The sequence below is a fragment of the Lampris incognitus genome, chromosome 20 (genome assembly GCF_029633865.1).
Source record: "Lampris incognitus isolate fLamInc1 chromosome 20, fLamInc1.hap2, whole genome shotgun sequence".
Classification (NCBI taxonomy): Eukaryota; Metazoa; Chordata; class Actinopteri; order Lampriformes; family Lampridae; genus Lampris; species Lampris incognitus.
In genome coordinates, this window is record NC_079230.1 from 21,702,607 (window position 1) to 21,715,721 (window position 13,115).

Below are 13,115 nucleotides of genomic sequence, written 5' to 3' on the forward strand. Positions count from 1 at the left end.
GCCTTCCTCCCCCTTTTTTAATGGCTATCAGTATGTATTCTCTGTTCATTCAGTGTTTGGCCTTTCGCCTGATGTTTTTTTTTTGGGGGGGGGGGTTTCCCCCATTTTCCCCTCAGTTGTACTTGGCCAAGTACCCCACTCTTTCAAGCCGCCCCGGTCGCTGCTCCACCCCCTCTTCCGATCCGGGGAGGGCTGCAGACTACCAAGTCTCCTCCCATACATGTGGAGTCGCCAGCTGCTCCTTTTCACCTGACAGTGAGGAGTTTCACCAGGGGGACGTAGCGCATGGGAGGATCACGCTATTCCCCCCAGTTAACCCTCCCCCCTGAACAGACGCCCTGACCGACCAGAGGAGGCGCTAGTGCGGGACCAGGACACATACCCACATTCGGCTTCCCACCTGCAGACACGGCCAATTGTGTCTGTAGGGAAGCCCGACCAAGCCGGAGACAACGCGGGGATTCGAACCGGCGATCCCCGTATTGGTAGGCAACAGAATAGACCACTACGCCACCTGGATGCCCTCTGTCGCCTGATGTTCTTTGCTTTATCTGTCCTGTTATGTAAGCCACGTCATATCATAACAGCCTGAAGAAAAAAGATTACCTTAATTGAAAGTGAATCGACCTCTGTTTCTGCCTTCATGTCAAAAGGTGCGATTAGAGATTGGGCGCTGATAGTGTGCAGATAATGGGTAATTACATTACATTTGGGAGATCACGTGTGTACGTGCGCGTGTGCGTGCATGTATTTGTGCTTGCAGGTATTTTCATTGCAACCATCAGCCCTCATGTCTGTATGGATGTACTGCTCTGTACAAATGATTGTCTGTCTGGGGCTGAACTTGTGATTGCGCTTGTGTTTGTAACTGTGTGTGTGTGTGTGTGTGTGTGTGTGTGTGTGTGTGTGTGTGTTTTATGAATGTTGACACAAGTGCGTGAACGTGTGTCTCTGGTTGTGTGTGGGTGGGGGAAGTGGGTGGGTGGCTGACAATGTGTGCCGGGCGTGCGTTGTGTTAAGAAGAAGCCAGCTGGTGCCGTTTGGAATTTCTTCATCTCAGCCAGGGCCAGTGAGTCGAACACAATTCGCCCCCCTCCTACCGGCTCCGCCCACTCCTGTTGTCTCGCGACCACCAAATAAAGCGTTCATTGTAAAGCAACCGATGAGCCATTCACGCTTAAATCTAGTGACTGTGAAGTTTCACCTGTTTTAATTTGTTTTTGTTGTTATTATTTGATTTATTAACTCGTTCGTGTTCAGTTTTTTTTTTTTTGATCACCCAGAAACGTGTTTGATCCGTTCGAGCAGGCAGGACGGATTATTTCTCCTTTGCCTTTGGTTTTTCATCCCCCCGGTGCTTGAGCATCATTTCTCAGACTTCTATTCCCTTTCATAGTTCATTGATCAAAAAAGGGAATCTAACCGCGGGTTCCACATTGAAGTGTAGCTGTAGCCACATTAGACGACTTCTCTTTCCTCTGTTTAGGTGGTTTGATCCCCACCCCCCCATGCTGTCATGTGTGATGGTGTAACCTCCATCTTGAGATGGATGATGGTGTGTAAATTGGCTTTGGAATTTGGTTTTGTGATTCCTCAAATGCCGAGTGATTCTGAAATCAGAACTTTATCTTCATACTGCTTTTGCTCTGCGGAGCATGAAAGTGTTGCCATTATCAGATATGCAACGGGAGGAAGTGCCCAAATTCACGTGTTTGCACACATGATGCTTACGAATTTGCTTCTTAATCTTTGGCATTTAGGATTTTTTTCTTTTCTTTTTTGTAATGTTGGAGCTACAGGAAACAGATGGTTCTGCTGACCGGTTGGTAATCCGCTCATCAATCTTAACCATTGGCATTTTTAAATCTTTAATGGCGCTAAACTTTCCATCGTCTTGAGAATCTTCTCGTTCCCCCCGTGGCTTCTTGGTGTCAGCGTTGTTGTTGGGAGGATGAAGAAGGCGTCGTTGGGTTTAAACACTATTAATATGCAGAAACGTCGGTAGTTGCTGACAGCAACAGCCTTGCATCAGAATTGGCTTCTGAACCAATTGTTTTGTTTTTAGCATTTCTGTGTGTTGGGAATATCTGCAAGGAAGACCATTTATCAACCCAATTAAAGGCGCTACCCCTGAGTCTTATAAGCTTTGGCTCTGTTACATTACCGTGATTCATTGTTCTTCTATATCTTGGTTTAAAAATTACAAATATGCAACAGCAACAGAAAAACCGAAAGCAGCATTGTATTAAACCTTATTGTCAGCTTATATAATGCTAATGTGTACGTTCGATTTATATTAGAAAATATAATTTATGAAGGAATTACCATACAGAGGAAGAGACAAAATTGGATGGGCAGATGGCTTTAGGTGGGTAATTGACTATCCTAAGCAAAGTGCTTCCATGTATTTTTTATTATTATTATTATTATTATTATTATTATTATTGGGTGGCACAGTGGTTAGCACGGTTGCCTCACAGCAAGAAGTCCTGTGTTCGAGCCCCGGAGTAGTCCAACCTTGGGGGTCGTCCCAGGTCGTCCTCTGTGTGGAGTTTGCATGTTCTCCCCGTGTCTGCGTGGGTTTCCTCCGGGGGCTCCGGTTTCCTCTCATAGTCCAAAGACATGCAGGTCAGATGAATTGGCCATACTAAATTGTCCCTAGGTGTGTGTGTGTGTGTGTGTGTGTGTGTGTGTGTGTGTGTGTGTGTGTGTGTGTGTGTGTGTGTGTGTGTGTGTCGGCCCCGTGATGGCCTGGCAGCCTGTCCGGGATGTCTCCCCGCCTGCCGCCCAATGGCTGCTGGAAATAGGCACCAGCATCCCCGCGACCCTGACAGCAGGATAAGCGGTTCTGATAAAGGAAGGATGATTATTAGTATTATTATTATATTATTCTTATTGGCTGCACTAAATTGTCCCTAGGTGTGAATCAGAATCAAAATATTTTATTCATCCCCGAGGGGAAATTGTGTGTGTGTGCTTGTGTGTGTGTGTGTGTGTGTGTGTGTGTCGGCCCTTTGCTGGACTGGCAGCCTGTCCAGGGTGTCTCCCAGCCTGCCGCCCAATGACTGTTGGGATAGGCTGCAGCATCCCCACGACCCTGAGCAGGATAAGCAGTGTGAATAATGGATGGATGGATGGTCTATGAAAATTCTCAGGTCATATTAAAGCAAAGAAAATGTTAAACAGTAACAAGAAGTAACAAGGTTTTCATGCAAAAGTAAGTGATGTGACAAAGACAACATCTCACAACTAACACCTTGTTCTCCCAACATCGTCATTCGTACTCCCCCCCCCATGCATGGCCTCATACTGTTTTGCTGCACAGCCCGACAGCAGCATAGGACTAGTTCCTCATCGCTGCATCCCCTTTGATCTTCCCTCACATTCACCACATACCGAACTCGCTGTTCCAACCAACACCCATCTTGCACTTCTCTCTAAATTGAAATTTCATGATCTGCAGGCCATGGTGGAGACAGTAAACAATCTGCTGCAGCCCCAGGCTCAGGCGGCCTGGAGGGAGCTGAGCACCGGGGAGCAGCTGAGGGCAGCCACCATGCTGCTGGACACGGTGGAACAAGGCGCTTTCGTCCTGGCTGACAACCTGCTGAAGACCGACATCGTGCAGGAGAACACCGACAATATCCGTGAGTACACCATATTCTGCATTTCAGACATGCCACTCTATATTGTGCAAGTAAAAGCATAGTTGTGTTGTCTCTTATAGGAGGTGGAGCGTTGAATGTGGGATATTGTGTTGGCTTGAACAATGTTTTCTGTGTCGAGGAAGAGCATACACAGCGCTAAATCATCGCGGTTGACTGCAAGTTTGTTTTCTCTCTCTTTATCAAAGATGACAGTGATCAAGAAGTTGCGATAATAGGTGAAGTATGCTCCAGTTGGAGTTAACCACTTTGGACAAAATTGGGCTGATTTCTCATCAAGCTGCTTGGCAAGAGATACCAGTCGGGCTGGAAGCCGCACTGTTTCAATTATGACAATTAGAAAAAAACACATTCAACTGAATGAGGACCGAGGGCTCGTTTTTCACACAGTCTCCATTTTGTTTGCTAGCGGTGTTTATGTCAAACATCTCAAGTGTCTCATCCATCTCTGACCTTGTCTGTCGTAATGAGGTCACAGAGTTCACCTCACAGCAATTGATCTCAGGTCTTCTCATATTGATAGCAGAGCTTTCGAGGCCTCCCTGAACAAGAATGAAGGTCATTGACTAAATGTTCTCATCTTCACTAGAAGTTCATTGTTTTGGGAGAGTTTTTATGGATGGCTGCTCTGTCAGTGGTTAAGGTATTAATCATCTCAGATGAATGTGTTTATGTTTCTGCAAATTCTTAACCCGAATTAGTATTGTGCATTAAGGGTGAATGCTAATTGATGGTTGTGAATATACCAGGAATAGGTTCATTCAGACACTGGAAATTTGACGTCTCCCCCACATGGTCTAGTTAGCAGACCTCAGCTATCAGGTTTTACAGAAAGTGTCCACGTTTAATTCAATTAATTCAAATTCGACTCATGATCCGTGTTAAAAACAGGAGATATTTTGACGACACTAATGCCGGTCATAACTCAGTACTTCTGTTCTTCGACTGCAGAGTTGAGAAATTTAGCGGTTTACATTTCCGGATGTTTGCTGAGCACATCTTCCAGCTAGTGAAGGCAAAGAGTGAATAAAGGAACAGTTTTGCAAATGACAGAGGTTAGTGATGCACTGGAATTAGGACAAGATAATGTTATGATGTATTACCCGACTCTGAACGAGTGGGATTTTTTTTGGGGGGGGGGGTTAGTTTCCTGCTGCCATGGCAACCTCAAAATATAGGTCTACTGACTTGAAAGAGGGAAGTGAGCATAAGGAGAATTAATAAAATGGAATTTATTGTATCTGGCACACAATTCTTCGGGGTATTAAGGAGATTCTGGGCCCATTTGGAAAGGGGGAATGAAACGATCCCTGCACAACTCGGAATGGGATTTTATAGTGTATGCAGTGGTAGTCTGGTTAATCATGTGACGGTGACACATTTACAAGGCCCTTTCTCTCTGTTTGTTCCATATAGATTTTTTTCTTCTTTCTCCTTTTCTTTTTTCTCTACCAGTTGGGTTTGTTGGTTTCTGCAGTCCCGTCTGTGCTAGCTAAATGAGGATTAGGAGACCTATAACAACACTGGTAACCACTGCACCATCTAGTGATTCATCTCTCACAAGGAATTCTGCAAAGGTTTTTTTAATGTCTCCGGGTGTGGTTGGAGTTTTTAATCCTCTGCATGCGTTTGTCTCTCTGCTCATTTTCTGCGTTTCACCCAGTCAATTTTCTTGTTACATCAAATCACGGGCAATTAGAAAGCTCACTCGCATCTCGCTCCAATTTAAGACCCATGCTGCTTTACTCTCCAATTTCAAAGAGGGAGGATATTTCCCCGTCCATTGTGTCTGTTGGTGTTTACACATCACAGAGCAAGTGCTCGTCTTGGGCTTTGTCTGCACGAGTGTGTTTCACTCTCTCTTGCCAATAGTCTTGCGAACAGATTTCTACAGATTAGTGTGCTATTTAAACCAGCTTTGAAGGTATAGCCTTTGGGTGTAACAACTTCTATGGCACGAAAAAAATTCCCTAAAGCCAGACTTAAGCTCTTTTACACAATCAAACACGTCGGAGAGGGAGGGGGGGGTCTCTCTTTATTCGATAGGCAGGCCTGGAATCCTGGGAATTGGCTTTCTGGGGTATTGTCTTTGCTAAGTTGAATAGGAATGCATCACCAAAAACCCTTGCCTTTGCAAAAAAGCATAAAAGAATATAAAAACAAAGGCTTTTTGTTTCTGGAGTGTAAGTATGGGAAAGAATGGGTTTAAGAGTAGACACACGGAGAGGATTAAATGTGGCCTCTTTGCAGTTGTGTGGCACTAACCTTGATATCAAAGCCAAAGGCATTGTATTCAGCCGGCCTAAAACCTTCAAGTCAAAGATTCTAGCTGGCGAAGTTTCTGTTTATTACACCCGATTGTGTATTTAAAGTTCGGTCTCCGCTATTTTGCTCACATTTTGTCTTCAGCCTGACATTTGCCCTACTTTTTTATCATTATCATTATTATTATCATTATTGCCATGATATCTACCTTGCTGCGAATCGGTTGATTCATTTTACTGATGGGGAATTAACGTGACATTTAGGAATACCTAAGTGCAATATGGACCACTTGTGCTCCAAAATGGAAAGCACTCAACTGTTTTATTGAACCGAATTGTATCAAACTATAATACATTTGATGGAGAGAGCCTTTTTTTTTTGGTCAGCCAAGCTTTCGTCAGTAACTTATTTTCCTCTGTTGCATGACTCCAGAGTCTCTGAGCCGTGAATTAGAAAGCTTTCCTCAGACACAACAGCTGTTTAGCTGCAGCAGCAGCCTCATCTTTCCTCCGCATTCATCTCTATCTCCTCCATGTATCACTCGCTCTTTCTCTGCTCATTGTGTGGAAAGGATTCCATCTGAAAATGAAGGCCTCGTTCTCTAGGAGGGCAAAGGAAGCATCTGCTTTTACGGATGAGATGGGAGCTGAAAAGTCTGCCACCTCTCTTTGTTTGTGTTCCAACTTGAACGCTTGCCTCACTTGCGGAGAAGAAAGAAAACCCTATGGCAAGACTGAAGCCCCCATGTGTGCAGATCAGAGACTTGAGAGGAATGCAACAGACACTCCATAGATCAAGAAATGCAGTAGACACTCCATAGATCAAGAAAGGCTCTACTTCATTTAGCACTCCCAGGAACTGTACTGATTAATGGAATTGATTACAACCAAAGAAAGGCTGTTGGAAACACAGAGCAGGGGATTTCATATGGAAATAGACATACGGTTTGCAGATGAGGATAAAGGTTGAAGAACAAGGCGTAGTAAGCATCTCCAATCAAACAGTTGTCATACTGCTACTAGCAGTACTTTTTTTTTTATCCACCCCCATAGTTTGCTGTCATTCTATGCTAACATGACACAATGCTGTTTTAAATGTGAGCCGAACATGTTTTCAGCATGCTGTCAGCAGATGCACTGGTGACACATCTCTCTAGATTATTTGGCACATGTGCTCTGAAATTTAGTGCAGCACAATCGCACATGATGCTACATGAACGCACACACACCCACACACCATCTCCTCTAAACTGATAGCAATGCACATGATTAGTTTTGTGTATAAAACTCGCTCAAATTATGATTTCCTGGGCATCCGGGTAGTGTAGCGGTCTATTCCATTGCCTACCAACACGAGGATCACTGGTTCGAATCCCCGTGTTACCTCCGGCTTGGTTGTGTGCCCCTACAGACACAATTGGCCGTGTCTGCGGGTGGGAAGCCGGATGTGGGTATGTGTCCTGGTCGCTGCACTAGCACCACCTCCGGTCGGTCGGGGCACCTGTTCGGGGGGGGGGGGGGGATTGGGGGAATAGCGTGATCCTCCACACATTACGTCTCCCTGGTGAAACTCCTCACTGTCAGGTGAAAAGAGGCAGCTGGCGACTCCACATGTATCGGAGGAGGCATGTGGTAGTCTGCAGCCCTCCGGGGATCAGCAGAGGGGGAGGCGCAGCAACCAGGATGGCTTGGAAGAGTGGGGTAATTGGCCAAGTACAATTGGAGAGAAAAATGCCCCCCCCCCAAAAAATCCTAAGCAATTGTAATACCATGCAACTGCCAATCGTATATGTGCTTCAACCCAATGAAATATGCATAGCATCATATCACCAGCTACTATGAGTGCCTCATAGCACTATAAACACACCGGCTATCGGCCATCGCATAAATTAACTGGCTAAAGCAGACAAGCAGCTCCAGTTCATATAAAAATATTAATAGAGCCCACATGAGGGGATTAAAAACAGAGAGAGCTTAATAATGAGTTAATAATGAGAGTGAGGAGCTAAGCATGCAGTCAAGTACCATTGGACAAGAAATGACATAGATTTCAACCTGTTTGAATTATCGATAAATCATCTATCCAACTTTATTTGTGTGTGTGTGGGCAATTCAGTCTACATGAAAACAGAGGTAAAAACACAGAAATTCAGAATAAGAAAGATGCATGGATGAGACATATACCAAATACATGATGTCCAGAAAATGGTAAAAGGGGGGATATGAACCCTGGTAATCATAAGGGCCTTGGACGTGTGTATTAGGAAGTGCTAATGTCGCAGCGTGGGGGCAGGGGTTGGGTTAGGGAGAAGTGAGTGTCTAATCGTATGTACGTTGGGGTTCATTGTGGCATGGATGAGCAAAGATAAAAAGATAATGACATATAATAGAGAGAAAGAGAGCTGTATAGAGACCAAATGATAGATGTTTTCACCATGTCAAGCTGTGGCACGTGGAAATGTTCATTTATGACCTTCACCTAGTGAAGTCACTCGAGTCCGCATCACGTGACTCATTCCAAATGCACCTCAGGTACCTACACCTGAATATTGAAATAAGTAAGTAAGTTTCTGGTCCGTGAGCAATCATGTGTTTTTGAATTTTTGAATGTAGGCACCTCTCCCTTCCCCATTGGATGTTGTGCACGTGATGGGCATGACGAGGCAGTAAATGATGTGTTCTTCCCGTGTTGTAACTTTAAGAGCTGATGATTCCTTATGGCATGAAACAGGCTTGTACTGTCTCATAAAGAATTTACTTGACTCACTGGATTATTTTGCTCCTTATTTGTTGAGCACTTTTCCTATCATTGAGTGTTTCTTTTAACAAAGATATATATATATATATATATATATATACTGCAATGTATTAAAATCTTTTTTTCCTGTATCCGTGTTGATATTCTGCTCCTCATTAGTTGAGCACTCACAACACCATTGACGGTTTCGGAAAAAAACGCTATATATATATATATATATATATATATATATATATATATATATATATATATAATGTAGTTTTGAAATTCATTTGCGCTAAAGGATCCTGTGACCACAAGCTTGACTCTGGTTCTGTCCCGCAGCGAATTGCAGCAGTATTGTTAAAGTTAACATATCTTGACAGGTAGAGGGCATTGCACAAGGTCCCTAGACCTCAGCTCAGATTTTGCACATTTCTCTGGTGCTAGAAGCCTTTGTGTATAAATAGTGGGTTTGTCTTTCCTTCACACTAGTTTGTGTGCCATAAAAAAAAAAGATTCATCTTTGTTGCCTTATTGTGGTTTGTTTGTTTGTTTGTTTGTATTTACAGAGCTCGAGGTAGCCAGGATGAGTACGGATGGAAATCTACCTGACCTGAAGTTCCCACAAAGTGGAGGCCAGGGGAACTCCATCCACCTATCTGCAAACACTTTGAAACAGCATGGAAGAAATGGTCAGTATTGAAACACCAGGGTCATCTTCCAACGGTGTGCAACGGTTGTTTTCAATTACGGCGTGGTCGTCGTAGCTTAACCACCACAGCTAATGTTGGTGTGGTTGTCACTTTTTTTTTGGGGGGGGGGGGTTCCCTTTTGTTCCTCCCCAATTGTATCTGGCCAGTTACCCCACTCTTCTGAGCCATCTCAGTCGCAGCTCCACCTCCTCTGCCCATCCGGGGAGGGCTGCAGACTACCACATGCCTCCTCTGATGCATGTTGCCAGCTGCTTCTTTTCACCTGACAGTGAGGAGTTTCACCAGGGGTACGTAGCACGTGGGAGGATCACACTATTCCCCCCAGTTCCCCCTCCCCCTCGAACAGGCGCCCCGACCACCCATAGGAGGCACTAGTGCGGTGACCAGTACACATACCCACATCCAGCTTCCCAGACATGGGTACAGACACGGCCAATAGGTAGCAATCTGTAGGGACACCTGACCAAGCTAGAGGTAACATGGGGATTTGAACTTGAGCTCCCCGTGTTGGTAGGCAACAGAATAGACCGCTACGCTACCTGGACGCCCCAGTTTTCACATTTCTGAGAAAAACAAAATTGAACTGATAAAATCAACAGACATAACCAACCCCCTCTTTTGTTGGTTTGTACTGCCGACAACGTGTGTTCAATCAAGATGGCAGTAACGCTGTTTAGTCCTTGTATTAGTTTTCAAATTAATGGGGAGAGAAACATTGGACTTTTTGGAGGCTTTCCATGCATTCATGCTTGTAAATAATTTTCTATTTATTTCAAAAATTCTCTGTTGCGCTGCATACAAAGCAAGAAGTCCCTTCTGTAAGACTTCAAAAGGAGGAGGCCCGGGCCCCGGCGTGTGGAATTACTTACATTCGAGCACTACCACTAACTATACATGAGCTGTTATGCACGATACGTGGCTATCTTCAGGAGCACGCAGCCCCAATTTCTAGATTTTTATTACTGGCTCATGCAAATTAGAATCAACTCAAGCTGCGCTGCCCGCCTCTCAGCTGGATGACTGAGTCTCGTGTCCAGCCATGCCCATGCAGATCATTTTAACAAGGTGGCAGATATTTCCTCGCTGTCCACAGGTACAATGCACAAATTGTTTTCTTTTCATCTGAATGAGTGATCTCACTCTCAGTGGGGAGGTAGGGAATGTCTTTCTTTCATATCAGTGCTCAAGAGGGAGATGGAAGGAGGGGAAAGGAATGTGAGTTTGAGAGAGGGGGGCAGGGATTAAATAACGATAAAAATGGCCGCCTTCTTCAGAGCCGACCGGAGCTATGTTCCACATTTCTCCGTTGCAGGATTTAAAGGGGAAACCGGCGTGATTTTCAACTTAATACGTTGTAGGGATAGCGCTCCATAACCAGGCATAATAAAGAGCAGCCTTTTGTGTGTCACTGAGATGGCGCCGGAATTGTGCAGGAAAGTTACCGCTAGTGGCATCAATGGTGGCAATTTGAGAATGAAAACTTATTCTATGGTTTGCTGACAGGATGCATTGTTTCAGAAAATGCAAAGAGCAATGCCACATACAGCTGTATAATAGCTGTAATTCATGTTTTCTTATACAATGCAGCCCACTGGCAAACCAGGAAGGGCATTTTTATATGCACAGAATGTACACCAGTGATGTCATCGATGGACACAATTTCAGCAGCGTTTCAGATACACAAAAGACCGCTCTGTATGATGGTTGCTAATGGAATGTTATGCCTTCGACATATGTATATAGTGTTGAAAATCCTGTTAGTCTCCTTTTAAACAACTTACCCTCCCAGTCAAATGACTTGCTCTGTACCTTGTCAGTGTTACAGCTGGTGGCTTGATTTGTTGTTTTTGCTGCAATTTCATCAGTATTTCTTCTGTAAACTTCCCATTTAATATGTTGATGGCTTATTCTTGCTCATTAAACTACACGTGCTTGAAATAACTAAAAACAAAACAAACAAAATCCATGAATAGTATCAAATGATGTTATTCCCACATTATCTTTCAAGACTGACACATTGTGCTCCTTTTCCTCCTCACAGGTGAAATCCGGATAGCGTTTGTGCTCTACAAACAGATCGGGGCCTACCTGTCAACGGAGAATGCCAGCATGAAGCTAGGCAGCGAGGCCATGGCTACCAACTACTCTGTCATTGTCAACTCACCGGTTATCACCGCTGCCATCAACAAGGACTCCAATAAAGTCTACCTGTCGGACCCAGTCATCTTCACCATCAAACATCTACAGGTAGCGCCTTCAAAGTAGAATAAGACTTCTAAACTTGCACATGTGCACAGACCAACAAAAACATGGATACACACACACACACACACACACACACACACACACACACACACACACACACACACACACACACACACACACCATGTCACCCTATACTTGTGGGGACCCCTCACTGACTACATTCATTCCCTAGCCCTTAATCCCTAACCACCATAACTACATGCCTAACCTTAACCCTTACCCTAATTCTAACCTTAACCTAATCCTAATTCTAACCTTAACCTTATCCTAATTCTAACCTTAACCTTAACCCTAAATAGACCCTTTTCCTTATGGGGACCCATAAAATGTCCCCACAAGGTAGGTGGTTTCAGGTTTTTCTATCCTAATGAGGACATTTGGATAGAAAAACCTGGTGGATACACACACACACACACTCACACACACTCAATAATCCAGGCAAGGAAATCACTGACAGTGAATCAGTTTATCTGGACACAACATTTATTAACGTTGTGTCCAGATGAACCGAGTCACCTTTCTGTGGCACGCGCACACACACACACACACACACACACACACACACACACACACACACACACACACACACACACACACACACACACACACACACACAGTCTTTCGATAACTCCAAAGCCCTTCTATTACAAATTTCTTAAGCCCTGAAGCCCCTTTGAGTCCACAAAGCACAATACCTAAAGCAAGAGAAAGGAGTTTTAGCAAGAACTTTTTAATGCATAGAACTGTAGAAAGAAAATGAATTCAGTTGCAGCTCGGATGATGGCGATTTTTTTTTCTCCATTTTTTTCATTATAACTATTTTTGTTTGTTTGAACAAACCGAACCCTGGATGGCTGAACAAATATCAGTCCTATATTGAGCTTCACTGGAGGCTGGTTATTCATAGAGGAAAGCTGCAATTTCTCCCTCTCAACTCCATTATTTTCTCCACACCCGGCTCCCCTCGAAATAGCCCTGTTTTGTCTACGAATGCCGCCTTCAGCAATTATCAGGCAGGTTGAACAACCGTGAGAGAATTGCAGCGAGTCTTTTGTGTAGGAGGGACCTGCAAGGAAGCAACAACTATAGGAAAAAAAAAAAGATGGCGCAAGAGAGAAAGAGGGATAGAACGTTAAAACAGGGAGACAGTTTATGGGTGTCAAAATGAAATGGGGTGAAAATGTGAGGAGGCAGAGTCAGTTATTGCTCTGACTCACCTGCTTTAAGTATCATTTGTAATTTGGACAGCGGCACTTTTACTGTCAGTCTACTGCTGGGGCGCTGCCATTTTTGCAACCTCGTCCCGCTTAAATGGACTAATCTTAATAAAACGGTGTCCATTTGTTTAAAAAGTGTTTTCTGTACGTGCACAGTGCTTTCCATTTGTGCAGAGGGAAGTTAAGTTAGTGGTTGCATTAGCTCTAAATTACGCTCCCAGAATTAATACAGGGTATTCATCTGTTTGCTT

At 44.1% G+C, this 13,115-nt stretch overlaps 1 protein-coding gene across 1 annotated transcript in view; it reads left to right on the forward strand.

Annotated features, from left to right (window-relative positions):
• LOC130130478 (adhesion G protein-coupled receptor L3-like) overlaps window positions 1-13,115 on the forward strand; it is a 257,830-nt gene that overhangs the window by 192,575 nt on the left and 52,140 nt on the right. Inside the window, exons 11-13 of the mRNA XM_056300187.1 lie at window positions 3,464-3,647; window positions 9,239-9,361; window positions 11,424-11,629. Of these exons, the coding sequence (XP_056156162.1) occupies window positions 3,464-3,647; window positions 9,239-9,361; window positions 11,424-11,629 (513 nt within the window). The remainder of the gene's footprint in view (window positions 1-3,463; window positions 3,648-9,238; window positions 9,362-11,423; window positions 11,630-13,115) is intronic.